General features: G+C 38.7%; 1 protein-coding gene across 1 annotated transcript; it reads left to right on the forward strand.

The window, feature by feature from the left end:
• The first annotated feature begins 8 nt into the window (after positions 1 to 8).
• Positions 9 to 14,938, forward strand: LOC138983019 (large ribosomal subunit protein mL43-like). Its single transcript, XM_070356419.1, has 3 exons — positions 9 to 187; positions 4,885 to 4,991; positions 13,941 to 14,938. The coding sequence occupies exons 1-3, from the start codon at positions 57 to 59 to the stop codon at positions 14,252 to 14,254; spliced, it is 552 nt and encodes a 183-aa protein (XP_070212520.1). The 5' UTR covers positions 9 to 56; the 3' UTR covers positions 14,255 to 14,938.
• The last annotated feature ends 4,795 nt before the right edge of the window (positions 14,939 to 19,733 follow it).

Raw genomic sequence — 19,733 nt, forward strand, 5'->3', positions numbered from 1 at the left:
GGTTGTCAGGGGCCATAACAACGTACTACTTCCTGTATCGTCTTCGTCGAGTCGCAATGTCGAACAGAGCGATTCCGAACGCCTTTGTAAAGAATGTTTTGCAAAATGGTCTGGGGAGATACATATGCCAGCTTCAAAGAGTGACACTCAACTTCTGTAAGGCTACTCCTAGCAGTCTTGGCACGAGGTAATGAATGATAACGGTGCGTGTGTGTTTGTGTGAACGCATAACTGTATGCACGATGCAGCATGTTGATGCCGGTTCACACTCACAGGTTCAAGGTTGCACTTAGGCACCTTGCACTTACGCAGATTACTTCTATTCATGATAATCGTTTGATGTTGACATTTGATTTTAAACATCTGTATACCTTAGACGATGGGATAATCTTGAACTTTAGTGTGTTAAATTCATAGCTCAGAATCAAGTGGCATTCTTTACTTATTTTTAAGGCAAGCGATTCACAGAGCGCGGCGCGCTGTGCAGCGCGGCAATTCACAGAGCGCGGCGCGTTGTGCAGCGCAGCGATTCCCAGAGCGCGGCTATTGCTCTCACCAGCGCAGATTGTTGACGCGCTTTATTTTTGTACATGCATGATTATCAGCAACATTTTACACTCTTTCTTTGGACACTCAAAAGCAACTTCAGGGCTGCAAGACTACAAAATTGCACTTTCTGCAGACTGAATATACGCGTTCAAATCAACCGGAAAAAAACACACTGAAAAAACGATCTGCGCATGCGCGAATTCCAAAATGGCTGCTGAAGTGTTAACTGGTGTGACACCGATTAACAGTTCCGCGGCACTGTACTCGGATAATTGTTTAAAAACGTCATCCCAGTTTAAAAACTCAGCTCCTTTCCATATAGTAGAAGCCATTGCAATGACATGTAGTGATATGACTGCCAAGTATTCAAGGCCGGTGTCACGAACTGAAAACTCTGCCTGAACAATCCTTCTCATTTCAGTCAAAGCGCATGCGCTAACATGGGGAGATTAATCAGGTCGTGAAGAACCTAACCCTAACCCTTACCCTAATCCTAACCCTAATCCTAATCCTAACCCTAACCCGAACCCTAACCCATGGTTCGATCGGTCAAAGGGTCGCAATTTGTAAGTCCAAGATTGGCGCATGCGCATTGACCGCAATGAGAAGGATTGTTCAGCAGAGGTAAACACGTTTTTACATCGGCGCAGCGATATATGGTGAATTCAGTTGAAAGAGTGAGAGAGAGAGAATGGAGCTCTGTTTTTCGTTTTATTGACAGTTTTATTTCTCAAATAGATCAGATAGATGTAGCTGTTGTAAACTTTGCGATTGTGAAGGAAATGTATCGGCAGAATACATCGCGCGTCGTGAATCGCAGCGCTCCTCGTAGCGCCGCGCGTTGTAAATCGCAACGTTGCACAACTCCCTCTCTTATAAGAACCTCTTTTCTCAGACATTCTGTTCATTTGTAAATTTACCCTCATTTTAAGACTTGACGACTCCATCCTATTTAAGACCTGATTTTCTGAGATTTGTGGAGGTCTTAAAAGGGGGGTTCCACTGTACGTAAGATCAGGTTCTGTTTAGCCTGTCATTAATTATTTGTACACATATATGCCATTATTATATAATGTATGCATTGCATTGGAAAAAAACATCAGTATTTTTTTTTTTTTAGTAAGTCCAATGATTATAAAAATGTGTGTCACTGTCAACACATTCCCTTGGAACTTTAATAATAATAATAAAACATTCTTTTTTCGCGCTGTTCACCGCCAAATGGCAGTCTCATGGCGCTTTACATTAGACATTAAAATTTAACATTTTACATATTAGAAGTTTTCTAGTGAGAAATAACATACAAGCATTAAAAAATTCATAGACAACGACCACTTATTGTTATATAAGATAATCTAGAAAAATTGTTTTTAAAAAGATGAGAAAAAAACCGTAACATAAGTAATAGACACTTTGACACTTTGACACCCCTGTCCTCTGTCTGTCTGTCGATCTGTCTCTCTTTATCTCTCTTATATTATAGCTAGTGTTTTTGTTAGTTTTAACCTGATTACAAATTCTTAGTTAATTAGTTATTCGTTTGGCTGTTTAAAACATGTTATATAAATATATAATTGTAATGTATAATGTCATGTATGTCTAAAAGGGACAGCTAGATTAGGCATCGCCTAAAACCTGTATCCCTTTGTATTAAAGTTTTGAATCTGAATCTGAATCTCTCTCTTTATCTCTCTCTCTCTCTCTCTCTCTCTCTCTCTCTTTGCCATCGGAATCGACCATTTTTGCACTTCAACCCTGACAGTGACACATAGAGACACATGTATGCTTGCAAGCATTCAATTGTGCGTCTCTTGTGTATTCTAATTCCTCACACACATGTACATGTGCATAACACTCACATGGGCTCGCACACACTCTCTCTCTCTCTCTCTCTCTCTCTCTCTCTCTCTCTCTCTCTCTCTCTCTCTCTCTCTCTCTCTCTCTCTCTCTCTCTTCTCTCTCTCTCTCTCTCTCTCTCTCTCTCTCTCTCTCTCTCTCTCTCTCTCTCTCTCTCTCTCTCTCTCTCTCTCTCTCTCTCTCTCTCTCTCTCTCTCTCTCTCTCTCTCTCTCTCTCTCTCTCTCTCTCTCTCTCTCTCTCTCTCTCTCTCTCTCTCTCTCTCTCTCTCTCTCTCTCTCTCTCTCTCTCTCTCTCTCTCTCTCTCTCTCTCTCTCTCTCTCTCTCTCTCTCTCTCTGTGAGGTACACATAAACTCATACGTATAAGCACACTGCTAGTGTTTAAAATACAAAATGAATGTTGCTATGACAGTATAAGCAGTACATAAGCCTCTTTCTTTTAGCATGTAAACATAACAAATTATGGACGGAAAAAGATATCAAGTACCTGTCTCATCCATTGTGTTCTGTGTTGATACCACTCGTTCGACATTTGCAGGGAACCACACGTATTGCATTTCTCCAGTTAGTAAACAACCAGGAATAGGTTTTTACGAGCCAGTACTCCCCCGAAATCGGCGTATGCTGCCAGAATGGCGGGGTAAAAACGGTCATGCACGAACAAATCCACTCGTGCTAAAAACATGAGTGAGCGTGGGAGTCTAAGCCCATGAACGAAGAAGAAGAAGAAGACGAGCCAGTACACAAACTTTTTTTGACCCACAGAAAGAATCAGTATATTTCAAGGCTAGCGAGCTAGCTGCACTTTCACTAAAAAACAGACCGAATGTCACTGCATTCTGCATAAACTGTTTCCCCCTCTCAAAACTTGAGCGTGTTTGAATTTACTTGTGAATAATAAAGTCCTCATTGGCTGCTCGAGAGGGGAAAGGGAGAGGTTTATGTAGTTTGCCACTTTTCCACAGCTGTGCAGCAGGATGCTTATATTGATCACTTAAGATCAGGTGAGACTGCAACAGCTGCTTGAACTTAGTTGAAGACAAACTAACACATAGAGGCATGCAAACATTGATTGGGATTTAAGTTGAATCCGGGAAAGAAAAGGAGATAGTGCATGCTGGTTTTTTTCATTAACTGCGGCGTACAGATGCTGTGTATAATCATTTGATGGGGATCAGTTTATGAGTATATATTATCTTTTTCTGAGGCTGTCTGGATAATGAGAATTAAGCTTTATGAAGTGATAGAAAGTAGATTGTGCGTTTTTATGCACCTGCTGCATTCATTTGAAGGCTAATTTTTTCTCTACTATTGAAGGATTATTTACAGGAAAAAAAGAATAGGAGTAATCTGATGGATATCAACTCGACAACAAAATTATTGCACCCATTTTCGTACCCCAACTAAAACATTATCAGGTCGATTTAGGGGTCAACCCTAATATTTGGCCGTGACCTCTGTAAAATAAATCATAATTGCTTCGAAATGTGTTCCAGACAGCCATTCAGTTGAGTGTCTTTAATGGCATAGAAAGTTTGAATAAAATGACAGTAATGAATGTTTTAGTTGGGGAAGGAAAATGGGTGCAATGATTTTTTTGCCAAGTTTATGTACATGTATGTATGTTTATATAAATTTACTGTACACCTATTAATCTGAAACCAGGAAAAGATCAAAGAAATCAATGTTGTTGGTAGGGATTTTGTTTTGTTTGGTGTTGTTGTTTTTCAACCAGTGTTCTCAATTTAGAATTAGATGTTTTATCTTTATGTCGTGATGTATATTACACTAGATGAATACCCGCTTCGCCGGGTACGGCTGCGCCGGGAAGAAGTCGAGCCGAATACCCGGCTGCGCCGGGGACCCGGCTATGCCGGCGCACCGCACGGAGGAAGGGAGATAAACGCGGCTGAAAACACTGGAGAAGATAAGGAAGAGTTACTGGGAATGGATCCAGAGAAAAACCAAAATCGGTTCAGCGCTGCGCGCTGAGAGCACGTGTTGAAATATCTCATCGATGAGGTTGTGTCCGGGGTGTAGCTGAATACGGTCTCCAAATTTGAGAAAGATCCACCGAGAACTTTGGCCATGCATCGCGGACACACACACACACACACAGACAGACACAAGTCGTATATATATAGATGTACATGTACAATGTAGCTTTTTGCGCTGTACGTTCAGAGTGTATACGGTTATTTCCCTCCAAAATAAAATCAGTAAGACACGAAATTATAATGTTCTTGTAATTTTGTGTTACATTTAGTGTTGTTATTTTTTGTTGTTTTTTCATGTTCTCATGGAAATTAGCCAGGGTGTGGGATCATGGTACCAGTAACCATGGTAATAATGAGCATAGCCCTGTACATTCAGCGTCACAGTTCCCTCTATAGTATCACTTTTAAGTTGTTTCATTATAATAGACCTGGTTATGGTTGAACTTCATTTGATCTGATCATAAGCTTTTTGTTTGTTTCAGAGATTTCATTGAGAAGTATCTGGTGGACTTCACGAGGGAAAACCCAGGGACAGTGGTCTATGTCAAACCCATCAGGAACAGAGCGCCATTCCTTGTTGCTGAATACTGTAAGCTCTGTGCACTTGTTTGGGTAGTTTGTTATGAAACCTCTGTGAAGCATGTGTGTGTGTGAAAGAATATATGTGTGAAAGAAAATACATGTAACAGCAGTATTGTTCAGTACAGTTTCATGCCAATGTGAGGTATCTGAATGCAGTCTTTATAGGGTTATCTATTTGTCTGTATTATACATGTATCATTGTATGTGTATACAGTAGAACCTTTTAAGACCCCATAATTTATTATTATGAAGTCTTATATCGCGCGCGTATCTCCAGACTCTGACTCAAGGCGCAGGGATCTATTTATGCCGTGTGAGATGAAATTTTTTACACAATACATCACGCATTCACATTCGCATTCGGCGCATATCCTACTTTTCACGGCCTATTATTCCAAGTCACAGGGGTATTTTGGTGGACATTTTTTTTATCTATGCCTATACAATTTTGCCAGGAAAGACCCTTTCAGACCTGTTTACCAGTACGATTTGGGCGTATTTTGTACGCCAAATTATTATCGGTACGCAAATACGCGACATACGCACAAAATACGCCTAAGAAAAAGTCTAGAATACGTTTTCCGGTGTTGGTGTGCTGATTACGGAATGGTACAACTGATACCAGTTTCGGTCGAAGGGAGATAACCATGACAGCGAGTCTTCAGCTGTGGAAACCTTGTTCAGTTGTAACTTGTTGGCACGTGCGATCGTCTGGACAATCGTGGCAAAATGAAGCGGAAAAATGTGCCCGTTTTGGATGACTGTACCAAGTCTAAACAGCAGAAGCAGCAGATTTTCTTGGAGAAATATAAGAAAAAGCCAGGAATTGTGGAGTCTACTATGGGAAAAAGTTATGCACACTGCAAGTATTGTAAATCAGATTTCTCCGTTGCCCATGCTGTAGCATGCCGGCAACCATATTTTTCTTTGGATTTTTTTCAAACTTTTTGTATGTAACTACATTCTCCAAGCCATCAGAATTGTAAAGCAGTTTAAATGTTGAAGATCGGTACATATTTGATTTTTTTATGATTTTTTTAAAAATTGCGATTTTAGGGCTGCTGAAAAATTCTGCTGAAAAAGTGACCCACTGACCGGCGCCCTTTACAACCTGTCCTGCACACAATTTCAGCTAAAACCTGTTGTCATTGATTTAAAGGGCTTTCTTGTCATAAATACTATACAACAGAACAGGTTGCGGGGTAGGAAGTCACACAGAAAAGTGTAACAGGACCTTTTTATCTGCCTGAAATTCTGAATTTTGATGTACTGAGTGAACCTTCAAAAGTTATTGTTTCTGGCTCTTATGTCCAGACATTGCTGCTAATTTTTTTCTTATTTGTTGACGGTTGTTCCACATCTGAATCAGGATTATCTTCCAAATATGGAAAAATAAGATCTTGTTAATCTTCCAATAAATTAGGCACATACCGAGTCTGATGCATTTCTTTGTTCCAAAAATTCTTAGGTAAACAAAAAAACTGTCTCGAAGGTAATTTCTTACAATGTCAACCTCCCTACTAGCTGCTGCATAATTATGAACATGCTGAACTGAAATAAAAGCTGCATGACCAAAATGACTGGTCCATTCATGATAAAATTAAAATATTGATTTTGATATAACATGTAAATATATAAATTTATGATCAGTTATTTGTTGTTGTGTCCACTCACTACCTTTTCAACTACAATACTGTCTTTGTATTTGTGTTGGTTTTTGAGTCACTTGAGAAAAAGTGACTCTATGTAATCGGTCAGTGTTAGTCTGTCCGGCCGGCCGTCCGTAGACACCACCTTAACGTTGGACTTTTCTCGGAAACTATCAAAGCGATCGGGCTCATATTTTGTTTAGTCGTGACCTCCAATGACCTCTACACTTTAACGATGGTTTCGTTGACCTTTGACCTTTTTCAAGGTCACAGGTCAGCGTCAAAGGAAAAATTAGACATTTTATATCTTTGACAAAGTTCATCGGATGTGATTGAAACTTTGTAGGATTATTCTTTACATCAAAGTATTTACATCTGTAGCCTTTTACGAACGTTATCAGAAAAACAAGGGAGATAACTAGCCTTTTCTGTTCGGCAACACACAACTTAACGTTGGGCTTTTCTCGGAAACTATAAAAGTGACCGGGCTCAAATTTTATGTGAACGTGACTCCCAGTGACCTCTACACTTTGACGTCTGCTTTGGTGACCTTTGACCTTTTTCAAGGTCACAGGTATGCTTCAGGTATGCATTGTGTTGTGAATAGCAATTTCTTCCTGTCCATCTGATGCCTCATATAATATTCAGAACTGCGAAAGTGACTCGATCGAGCGTTTGCTCTTCTTGTTATCCCTTTTACTACTTACCTCATTCACTCAAGCTGCTGCTGCCTTACACCCCCCCCCCACACACACACACACACACACACACACACACGTCACACTTTTGCAAGACACAGTGTTGTGGGCTTTCAGTTGTGTTACCAGCCAGTGGTTTTTCTAACTTTTTTACATTTAGTCAAGTTTTGACTAAATGTTTTAACGTAGAGGGGGGAATCGAGACGAGGGTCGTGGTGTATGTGCGTGTGTGTGTGTGTGTGTCTGTCTGTGTGTGTGTGTGTGTGTGTAGAGCGATTCAGACTAAACTACTGGACCGATCTTTATGAAATTTGACATGAGAGTTCCTGGGTATGATATCCTCAGACGTTTTTTTCATTTTTTTGATAAATGTCTTTGATGACGTCATATCCGGCTTTTCGTGAAAGTTGAGGCGGCACTGTCACGCCCTCATTTTTCAACCAAACTGGTTGAAATTTTGGTCGGGTAATGTTCGACGAAGCCCGGACTTCGGTATTGCATTTCAGCGTGGTGGCTTAAAAATTAATTAATGACTTTGGTCATTAAAAATCTGAAAATTGTAAAAAAAAAAATTTTTTATAAAACGATCCAAATTTACGTTTATCTTATTCTCCATCATTTGCTGATTCCAAAAACATATAAATATGTTATATTCGGATTAAAAACAAGCTCTGAAAATTAAATATATAAAAATTATTATCAAAATTAAATTTTCCAAATCAATTTAAAAACACTTTCATCTTATTCCTTGTCGGTTCCTGATTCCAAAAACATATAGATATGATATGTTTGGATTAAAAACACGCTCAGAAAGTTAAAACGAAGAGAGGTACAGAAAAGCGTGCTATCCTTCCCAGCGCAACTACTACCCTGCTCTTCTTGTCAATTTCACTGCCTATGCCGTGAGCGGTGGACTACGAGTATACGGTCTTGCTGCGTTGCATTGCGTTCAGTTTCATTCTGTGAGTTCGACAGCTACTTGACTAAATGTTGTATTTTCGCCTTACGCGACTTGTTTCCTCTTAAACTCATGCATATATAGTTATGACCTAACAGAAGAAATTGACTGTTGTAATTTGTATTTGTAATAATTACAATACAACACAATGGGTAATTTTAATGATATGAAATATCAAAGTGATAAAATTACCATACCCAAAAAATCCTTTGAAGAGCATACAGAAACAGTTGTAACTTGATCCAATATCGTACCTGTTTCCCAATTTGACTGTGTACTCTGTTCGTGTCAAAGCACAGGCGGAAGGTATCGTCCACTGGACTACAACTATCACAGAAAGACTACTCTGTGATAGTAGTAGTCCAGTGGACGATACCTTCCGCCTGTGGTCAAAGTCAACACTGCCCCCCCCCCCCCCCCCCCCATCATCACCACCACCACCACCACAACTGGTCAACATGCTTCACTTTCAATTCAAACTAAACTTCCACCCGCACAGTTTCTTTCGTTTGCCAGTTTGAGAAATATCAGCGCGAACGAATCAGCCTAATCATTTCAACACGCTATCAGACTCGCTGTCTTCCGCCATGATGATGGCATCTTCTCACTTTCGGTTTCGCCAATGCATTCGAATCGTCGTCAACCATTTCTTTTGTTGGATTCCGTACTTACCAAAGAACAGTTTCGGCGATTTAGACTTTCATCTTTCTGAAAAAAGTATCCATACGCACAATTGCTGTGTGAAGCGTCGGAAAAGGCTACCAGTACCAGTAAGTTCGTCACACGGTAGATTCGTCACCGGTCCCGGTAACTTCGCCACAGTAGTCCGAGCGCGGCTCTCTCTCTCTCTCTCTCTCTCTCTCTCTCTCTCTCTCTCTCTCTCTCTCTCTCTCTCTCTCTCTCTCTCTCTCTCTCTCTCTCTCTCTCTCTCTCTCTCTCTCTCTCTCTCTCTCTCTCTCTCTCCCACCTCCTTCCACCCCTCCCTCTCCTCACATTGAGTTTCTCTGCCTCCTTGACAGTGAGGTGTGTGTGTGAGTGTTTGTGCGTGTGTACGTGCGTGTGTGTGTGTGTGTGTGTGTTTTAGTGAGTGTGTATGTGCGATGGTGTGTGTGAGTGTTTGTCAGTGCGTGTGTACGTGCGTGTGTGTGTCGTGTGTGTGCGTGCGTGTCATGGATGTGGGTGTATGTACGTCCGTGTCTCTCTCTCTCTCTCTCTCTCTCTCTCTCTCTCTCTCTCTCTAAAAAATGTGAATCTTGAATCTCTCCCACAAATCAAACATCTGAAAGCATAAGCTCTTTAGCATAAACACCCGCCCACCCCTGCCGGTAACTTCGTCATAGGTGACGAATCTACCGTGTGACGAACTTACTGGTAGCCTCGGAAAAGCGCAGATGTGCCACATTGTCGGAACAACAAAATCAGGAATCAGGAATTTTACGCCGCTTGGAACCTTTTTAGGTTATTTGCGCGACGGGGGTGAGAGCGCACCGCCTATACGTTAAAAACAAACTAAGGACCTATCAATTTTTGTGTGTCCTCATAAAAACATCTAAACATGTTACTTCAAGTAACCCCTAGTTTAGGACACCCCATAACCTATACAATTTCCTATCATTGTTTGGGTGTTTGAGGAGCTGGGGGGTAACGAGGGACGTAAAGCACCCAACATACACGCCGACCCCAGTCCTCTTATTTTAGCTTCCCTAATTTAAAATGTTTAAAAGCTGGTTTAAAAGTGATTCTCTAGATTTTAGAGCAGAGGGCCGCTTGTGGCACCTCTGCTTATTGCTGTTGAGAAAGCAGCAACAGATTTTGCCTGGACCACCTGCTCGTCTAGTGCATTCCACTCAGCCACCGTCTGCACGAAAAAGGAGCGTCGATACTGCTCTGTGCTGGCGTCTGGAATGATGTAGCCACGGGTGTTGTTGTAAGAGTACTTGGTGACGATGTTATTTGCTACGCAATCGGGAAAGGTGTTGGCTCGTATTTTTCTCTTCTCTTTATCTATTGGTTTCAGGAAGTTTTCTGGAGGTATTGCTGGGGTGTGTCCCTCAATGATTTTGAAGAGAGTGGTGAGTCGCTGTTGTTTTCTGCGCTCTTGTAGAGATGGTAGATTTAGGTCCCGTAGCATCTTTGTTACACATCCTGGGTCTTGGGAACGGTAGTCGCGCTTTATGAATCTTGCCGCTTGTTTCTGAATCCGCTCAAGTTTTGTTTTGTCATCGACTAGGTGTGGATCCCACACTGTTGCTCCATAGTCGAGGGTGGACCTTATGAGGGAGATGTATGCCATTCGTCGCAGTTCTGGGGGGCAACTTCCCAAGTTTCTTCGCAGAAATCCCAGCTTGGATCCCGCCTTCTTGCATAAGGTTGCGATGTGCTTGGACCATTTGAGGTCTGCTGAGATCTCGATCCCTAGATATGGGCTTTGGTCGATGTGCCGTAGGATTTCCTTGTTGAGTTCGTAGATGTACGTTGTGTTTTTCTTAGTGGGGAGGACAAAGGACTTTTTGGCGTTGAATCGCATGCCCCATTGATTGGCCCATACTTCTAGTTTTTCAAGGTCCTCTTGAAGGGTGATGTGGTCCTGGAAGGAGTGGATTTCTCGGTATAACAGGCAGTCGTCAGCGAATAATCGTACTGTTGAATTCACTTGCTCAGGAAGGTCATTCACATGGCACAGGAAAAGCAATGGGCCTGTGGTACTCCTGAGTCGACGGTTGTTCCCTCTGAGTGTTCTCCCTCCAGGATGACTTTCATGGTTCTATTGCACAGGAATCTTGTGATCCAATCGTGTATGGGTCCCTTGATGCCGTAGTGTTCCAATTTGTGGAGGAGCTTGGAGTGGGGGACCGTGTCAAACGCCTTGCTGAAGTCGAGGATAATAATGTCGCTCTGCACTCCAGCATTGTTTGTTTTCTGCAAGTCGTTCATGGTCGTCAATAGCTGCGTTTCACAGGAGAAGCCTGATCTAAACCCATGGTTTCTGTCCGTAAGGATTTTGTATTTCTCCAGGTGAAGATGGATGTGGTGGCTGATAATGTGTTCAAGCAGCTTGCATGCAACGGATGTTAGGGACACCGGTCGGTAGTTTTCAGCTCTGTTTTTATCTCCCTTTTTGAAAACGCAGGCTACGTTGGCAGTTAGCCAGTCTGCGGGCAGGTGTCCTGTTTCCAAAGCAGACAACCGCCAAAATTATACCTTCGGGTCACGTGACTCTCGCTCAGAAGCCTTCGGCATTCTCCGTAACTACTTGTCGAAGAGGGGGGTAGGTCGTTTCCTCCGTTGAAATGGGAACCTTTACGGAACTTTCCCCTTATTTTTTCAGTTGCTAATGAAAGATGAAACACCCGACTACGTTCTCATCAACTAATTTCGGTGGTGCACTCGCCCTATCGCAAAAAGAAAAAAATGACAAAAGTTCGCTTGCATTTATTTTATAGAATTCTCGCGACCTGGCGAAAAAAATGTCGATGCACCTCTGGCCCTATGTATCTGCTAGTGGTACCGGTCAGTATTGTCCACAACCAACCACTCAAAACGACGTACTTTGCCGTAACCTGACCCTGGGGTCCGGAGCCAAATCGCCGACCGGATTTTTGAGTGGGCGTGGTTTGCAGCGAGAGTTATCTTTTCCTAGCTTGCCCCATGCTACATGCTGGGAAATATGACATCGAACGACACTGCAGTTCCAAAACTCACCTGGACAAGGTTGCTGCAAAGAAATCCGCTGAAAGCTGCCAAGGAATTATGAAGTTCATTCCCGCAAAGCAAATCCTGTCAGAAGAAAAGGCTGTAGTCCGCTCTGAAGCAATGTCAACCGCAGATGTTATTTCACGAACTTCATCTTTTCATTATCAATCTGTTTGGAAGACACTGGTTATAATGCTATAAACTGACAGGTCAATAAAATTGTTTTATTCCTGTTGTATTGGAAGGAGTTAAATTCTGAAGGTGTTCACAAGACATGCTATTCTTACACAAACACGTTTGCACCCACGCGTACATTTTCCCTAGCCCATATGGCTTTGCTTGCAAAGTACACCAACTTTTTGAAAAATACACTCAACCTTTTGGGAAAGTACTCTTGCCTCGGGTTTAGGGTAAACAGGTCTGCCCTTTTGTCAATCGTGGGATCTTTAACGTGCACACCCCAATGTAGTGTACACGAAGGGACCTCGGTTTTTTCGTCTCATCCGAAAGACTAGCTCTTGAACCCACCACCTAGGTTAGAAAAGGGGGGAGAAAATTGCTAACGCCCTGACCCAGGGTCGAACTTGCAACCTCTCGCTTCCGAGCGCAAGTGCGTTATCACTCGGCCACCCAGTCCAATTTAAGACTCGACCCTCCCTTTCAAGACTGTTTTCTCAGACTTTCTGTTCATAACCTCTGTCAATGTCCTCCCATTGTAAGACTCCCTCTTTTTTAAGACCTGATTTTCTCAGATAATTATTTGAAGGCGTTAAAAGGGAGGTTCCAATGTATTGTTCTGTTTTGTTTTTTGTTTGTTAGTTTTTTGTTTGCTTTTTTGTCTACACTTTTTACTTTCAAAATGTAGTCAATGATTTACACTTCTTTCTTGTTATAATTTTGTGATGCTTTTATTGCTCTGTGGGTGTACTAATTTGAATCAGTGTTCTCATGTAGTTTTTGTCATTCTCTTGACAGTTCTTTCTTTCTTTTTACATTTAGTCAAGTTTTGACTAAATGTTTTAACATAGAGGGGGAATCGAGACTAGGGTCGTGGTGTATGTGTGTGTGTGTGTGTGTCTGTCTGTGCGTGTGTGTGTGTGTAGAGCGATTCAGACCAAACTACTGGACCGATCTTAATGAAATTTGACATGAGAGTTCCTGGGAATGATATCCCCGGACATATTTTTCTTTTTTTCGATAAATACCTTTGATGACGTCATATCCGGCTTTTTGTAAAAGTTCAGGCGGCACTGTCACACCCTCATTTTTCAATCAAATTGATTGAAATTTTTGTAACGCAATCTTCGACGAAGGCCGGACTTCGGTATTGCATTTCAGCTTGGTGGCTAAAAACTTAATTGATGACTTTGGTCATTAAAAATCTGAAAATTGTAATAATTTTTTTTTTTATATATAAAACGATCCAAATTTACGTTCATCTTATTCTACATCGTTTCCTGATTCCAAAAACATATAAATATGTTATATTTGGATTAAAAACAAGCTCTGAAAATTAAAAATATAAAAATTATGATCAAAATTAAATTTCCGAAATCGATTTAAAAACAATTTCATCTTATTCCTTGTTGGTTCCTGATTCCAAAAACATATACATATGATATGTTTGGATTAAAAACACGCTCAGAACGTTAAAACGAAGAGAGGTACAGAAAAGCGTGCTATGCACCACAGTGAAACCACTACCGCACTGAACAGGCTCGTCAGTTTCACTCCGTTTTGCACAAGCGGCGGACTACGGTCATTGTGAAAAAATGCAGTGCGTTCAGTTTCATTCTGTGAGTTCACAGCTTGACTAAATGTAGTAATTTCGCCTCACGCGACTTGTTTTCCTTGTAGTTGCAGATCAGTCCCATCTTCAGGGCAAGGGCTAGATGTTAAAAAAACACTAAAAAAACGCTGATTATTCTTTTACTCTCATTGTCATTGTCTCTATGCAGTGAATGGGCGTCAGGAGAGGGTAAGCACGAAGGACATGCCAGCAGATGAAGTCTGCAAATGGTTGGAGCATCTCCGCACGCGATCCGGAGCACAGATCGTTAACCTCCGCAAGGAGTGGCTCACTAACACTCCAAGCACTCAGGGGGTGTGGCATCCTTTCCTCAACAAGAACCCGTCGCTAGCAGGCACGTCTTTCCCGGCTCCAGAACTGTATGGCGCGAAGACGGAGTCAAAATCAGCGACAGATATGGTTCTGGAAGAAGCTGGTGTGAAGAAAGTGGGAAGTGTGGACTCTGCCAGTTCTAAAGAATGAGGGGGTGTGTAACTGGGTGTAAGTGTGTATGAGATTGTAAATATCACAGTTAGTAGAGTGTGAATCTTTTAAGTGAGAATTATGATGTGGTTTTGTGTGTGTGTGTGATGGTGCTGTTGAGTGAATTGAAAATATTGTGAACAGCAGATCTGGTGTTTTGTTTTTGTGTGATTGAAGAATGCTTGCTGCAGCCACAATGTACCAACCTATACCAGGTAACTTTCATGCACACCAAGCATACACTTTGCTCTGTTTTATAAGATAACAGTTCTTATTGTGTGGGGTGAATACATGTAGTCTGTGTGTGTGTGTCGGTGTACATGTGTGTTCTCAGGTGCATGCGTTTTTCTATACTTGCATGTATGTGTGTGTACAGGCAATGAACATTAGCTGTGCATGTGTCAAAAGTGTGTGGAAAAAGTTTGGACACTATGAAGGACATGCTATTTTAGTTCTGGAACCGTACGTGTCTGATTAGTGCTTGAATAATTGTGGTGAAATGAATAGGTGAGCCCAGAAGCAGCCTTTTTTTGTTCATTTATTTCATTCCTGAATATGGCAGTAACAAATATGCGAATCCTCATTTTTATGTCTAAGAAAAGTTCACACAGAAGAAAGATCTTTTTAGATCATAGAAAATATTTTCGTAACAACATGGAAAAAATGGAAAGTAAATAAAAGTAACAGGAAGCTTCTATCACCAATGTGCATTCTGATGATTATAAGGAAGTACATGTATCACATGAGTTGGTCATGAAGGTATATTTGCACAATTAACCTTTCTTATGGAAAAGAAAGAATGAATTCTCACACAATATTGCCCTTCAGTCATACCATCATGCGTGCAAGGGACATAACTGACAAAAAAAGTAACATACCTCAAAAGTGCAGCTAACAATAGCGGCATACTTTGCATATTGCGACTCACATGGTAGCGTTCATGTATTAACAAAACGAACTGAACACTAAAGTCAGACATTTATATGATGGTGCTTGCCGTATTTTTTTCAGTCGAAAAACAGGGGAAGCAACAATCAGTCAAGTTAGATAATATGTTACAGAACCAAAAAGGTTTGTCGTGCTTTGTGTGTCATACATGCTTGCGTGTGTGTATTTGAGAACAAGTCATACCGTTTAGATATGGTGTGTAGCCCTACAAAAAAAGTGGAATCAAACCTTATCAAGATGTGAAGAGTTTCTGTTTTGAAAAATGATGATTGGAATGAACAGCTCGATCTAACTGCAGTTACTAACTAAGCAAGTGAAACAAAGATCTGGAATTATCATAAATAAATCGCATAAAAAAAATAAAAAATTTAAATTTAAATAAAATAAATAAATCCCTGCGCTTAGAACTGTACCCACGGAATACGCGCGATATAAGCCTCATATTGATTGATTGATTGATTGCCTTTTGTGTAAAAAATGCAATTATCTGAAGGATCATAATGAAGTGTTTTATGTCTCAAGATCTAAAGTGAACAAGAAGAAACCACTAAAAATACACAGCTACATGAATTAACAATAACAAGAAGAAACCACTAAAAATACACAGCTACATGAATTAACAATAACAAGAAGAAACCACTAAAAATACACAGCTACATGAATTAACAATAACAAGAAGAAACCACTAAAAATACACAGCTACATGAATTAACAATAACAAGAAGAAACCACTAAAAATACACAGCTACGTGAATTAACAATAACAAGAAGAAACCACTAAAAATACACAGCTACGTGAATTAACAATAACAAGAAGAAACCACTAAAAATACACAGCTACGTGAATTAACAATAACAAGAAGAAACCACTAAAAATACACAGCTACGTGAATTAACAATAACAAGAAGAAACCACTAAAAATACACAGCTACATGAATTAACAATAACAAGAAGAAACCACTAAAAATACACAGCTACGTGAATTAACAATAACAAGAAGAAACCACTAAAAATACACAGCTACGTGAATTAACAATAACAAGAAGAAACCACTAAAAATACACAGCTACGTGAATTAACAATAACAAGAAGAAACCACTAAAAATACACAGCTACGTGAATTAACAATAACAAGAAGAAACCACTAAAAATACACAGCTACATGAATTAACAATAACAAGAAGAAACCACTAAAAATACACAGCTACGTGAATTAACAATAACAAGAAGAAACCACTAAAAATACACAGCTACATGAATTAACAATAACAAGAAGAAACCACTAAAAATACACAGCTACGTGAATTAACAATAACAAGAAGAAACCACTAAAAATACACAGCTACGTGAATTAACAATAACAAGAAGAAACCACTAAAAATACACAGCTACGTGAATTAACAATAACAAGAAGAAACCACTAAAAATACACAGCTACATGAATTAACAATAACAAGAAGAAACCACTAAAAATACACAGCTACCTGAATTAACAATAACAAGAAGAAACCACTAAAAATACACAGCTACGTGAATTAACAATAACAAGAAGAAACCACTAAAAATACACAGCTACATGAATTAACAATAACAAGAAGAAACCACTAAAAATACACAGCTACATGAATTAACAATAACAAGAAGAAACCACTAAAAATACACAGCTACGTGAATTAACAATAACAAGAAGAAACCACTAAAAATACACAGCTACATGAATTAACAATAACAAGAAGAAACCACTAAAAATACACAGCTACATGAATTAACAATAACAAGAAGAAACCACTAAAAATACACAGCTACATGAATTAACAATAACAAGAAGAAACCACTAAAAATACACAGCTACGTGAATTAACAATAACAAGAAGAAACCACTAAAAATACACAGCTACATGAATTAACAATAACAAGAAGAAACCACTAAAAATACACAGCTACGTGAATTAACAATAACAAGAAGAAACCACTAAAAATACACAGCTACATGAATTAACAATAACAAGAAGAAACCACTAAAAATACACAGCTACATGAATTAACAATAACAAGAAGAAACCACTAAAAATACACAGCTACATGAATTAACAATAACAAGAAGAAACCACTAAAAATACACAGCTACATGAATTAACAATAACAAGAAGAAACCACTAAAAATACACAGCTACATGAATTAACAATAACAAGAAGAAACCACTAAAAATACACAGCTACGTGAATTAACAATAACAAGAAGAAACCACTAAAAATACACAGCTACGTGAATTAACAATAACAAGAAGAAACCACTAAAAATACACAGCTACATGAATTAACAATAACAAGAAGAAACCACTAAAAATACACAGCTACATGAATTAACAATAACAAGAAGAAACCACTAAAAATACACAGCTACATGAATTAACAATAACAAGAAGAAACCACTAAAAATACACAGCTACATGAATTAACAATAACAAGAAGAAACCACTAAAAATACACAGCTACGTGAATTAACAATAACAAGAAGAAACCACTAAAAATACACAGCTACATGAATTAACAATAACAAGAAGAAACCACTAAAAATACACAGCTACATGAATTAACAATAACAAGAAGAAACCACTAAAAATACACAGCTACATGAATTAACAATAACAAGAAGAAACCACTAAAAATACACAGCTACATGAATTAACAATAACAAGAAGAAACCACTAAAAATACACAGCTACATGAATTAACAATAACAAGAAGAAACCACTAAAAATACACAGCTACGTGAATTAACAATAACAAGAAGAAACCACTAAAAATACACAGCTACGTGAATTAACAATAACAAGAAGAAACCACTAAAAATACACAGCTACGTGAATTAACAATAACAAGAAGAAACCACTAAAAATACACAGCTACATGAATTAACAATAACAAGAAGAAACCACTAAAAATACACAGCTACATGAATTAACAATAACAAGAAGAAACCACTAAAAATACACAGCTACATGAATTAACAATAACAAGAAGAAACCACTAAAAATACACAGCTACGTGAATTAACAATAACAAGAAGAAACCACTAAAAATACACAGCTACATGAATTAACAATAACAAGAAGAAACCACTAAAAATACACAGCTACGTGAATTAACAATAACAAGAAGAAACCACTAAAAATACACAGCTACATGAATTAACAATAACAAGAAGAAACCACTAAAAATACACAGCTACATGAATTAACAATAACAAGAAGAAACCACTAAAAATACACAGCTACATGAATTAACAATAACAAGAAGAAACCACTAAAAATACACAGCTACATGAATTAACAATAACAAGAAGAAACCACTAAAAATACACAGCTACATGAATTAACAATAACAAGAAGAAACCACTAAAAATACACAGCTACATGAATTAACAATAACAAGAAGAAACCACTAAAAATACACAGCTACGTGAATTAACAATAACAAGAAGAAACCACTAAAAATACACAGCTACGTGAATTAACAATAACAAGAAGAAACCACTAAAAATACACAGCTACGTGAATTAACAATAACAAGAAGAAACCACTAAAAATACACAGCTACGTGAATTAACAATAACAAGAAGAAACCACTAAAAATACACAGCTACATGAATTAACAATAACAAGAAGAAACCACTAAAAATACACAGCTACGTGAATTAACAATAACAAGAAGAAACCACTAAAAATACACAGCTACGTGAATTAACAATAACAAGAAGAAACCACTAAAAATACACAGCTACATGAATTAACAATAACAAGAAGAAACCACTAAAAATACACAGCTACATGAATTAACAATAACAAGAAGAAACCACTAAAAATACACAGCTACATGAATTAACAATAACAAGAAGAAACCACTAAAAATACACAGCTACATGAATTAACAATAACAAGAAGAAACCACTAAAAATACACAGCTACATGAATTAACAATAACAAGAAGAAACCACTAAAAATACACAGCTACCTGAATTAACAATAACAAGAAGAAACCACTAAAAATACACAGCTACATGAATTAACAATAACAAGAAGAAACCACTAAAAATACACAGCTACATGAATTAACAATAACAAGAAGAAACCACTAAAAATACACAGCTACGTGAATTAACAATAACAAGAAGAAACCACTAAAAATACACAGCTACGTGAATTAACAATAACAAGAAGAAACCACTAAAAATACACAGCTACGTGAATTAACAATAACAAGAAGAAACCACTAAAAATACACAGCTACGTGAATTAACAATAACAAGAAGAAACCACTAAAAATACACAGCTACGTGAATTAACAATAACAAGAAGAAACCACTAAAAATACACAGCTACGTGAATTAACAATAACAAGAAGAAACCACTAAAAATACACAGCTACATGAATTAACAATAACAAGAAGAAACCACTAAAAATACACAGCTACATGAATTAACAATAACAAGAAGAAACCACTAAAAATACACAGCTACATGAATTAAC

Source organism: Littorina saxatilis, linkage group LG12, assembly GCF_037325665.1.
Source record: "Littorina saxatilis isolate snail1 linkage group LG12, US_GU_Lsax_2.0, whole genome shotgun sequence".
Lineage (NCBI taxonomy): Eukaryota > Metazoa > Mollusca > Gastropoda > Littorinimorpha > Littorinidae > Littorina > Littorina saxatilis.

What these genes read in the sequence shown, in the direction of transcription:
- LOC138983019 (XM_070356419.1), top strand. Translation starts at nt 57, where the DNA reads ATGTCGAACAGAGCGATTCCGAACGCCTTTGTAAAGAATGTTTTGCAA. An exon ending in CCTAGCAGTCTTGGCACGAG is followed by an intron (nt 188 to 4,884) that starts GTAATGAATGAT and finishes TGTTTGTTTCAG; the next exon opens with AGATTTCATTGAGAAGTATC. An exon ending in ATTCCTTGTTGCTGAATACT is followed by an intron (nt 4,992 to 13,940) that starts GTAAGCTCTGTG and finishes GTCTCTATGCAG; the next exon opens with TGAATGGGCGTCAGGAGAGG.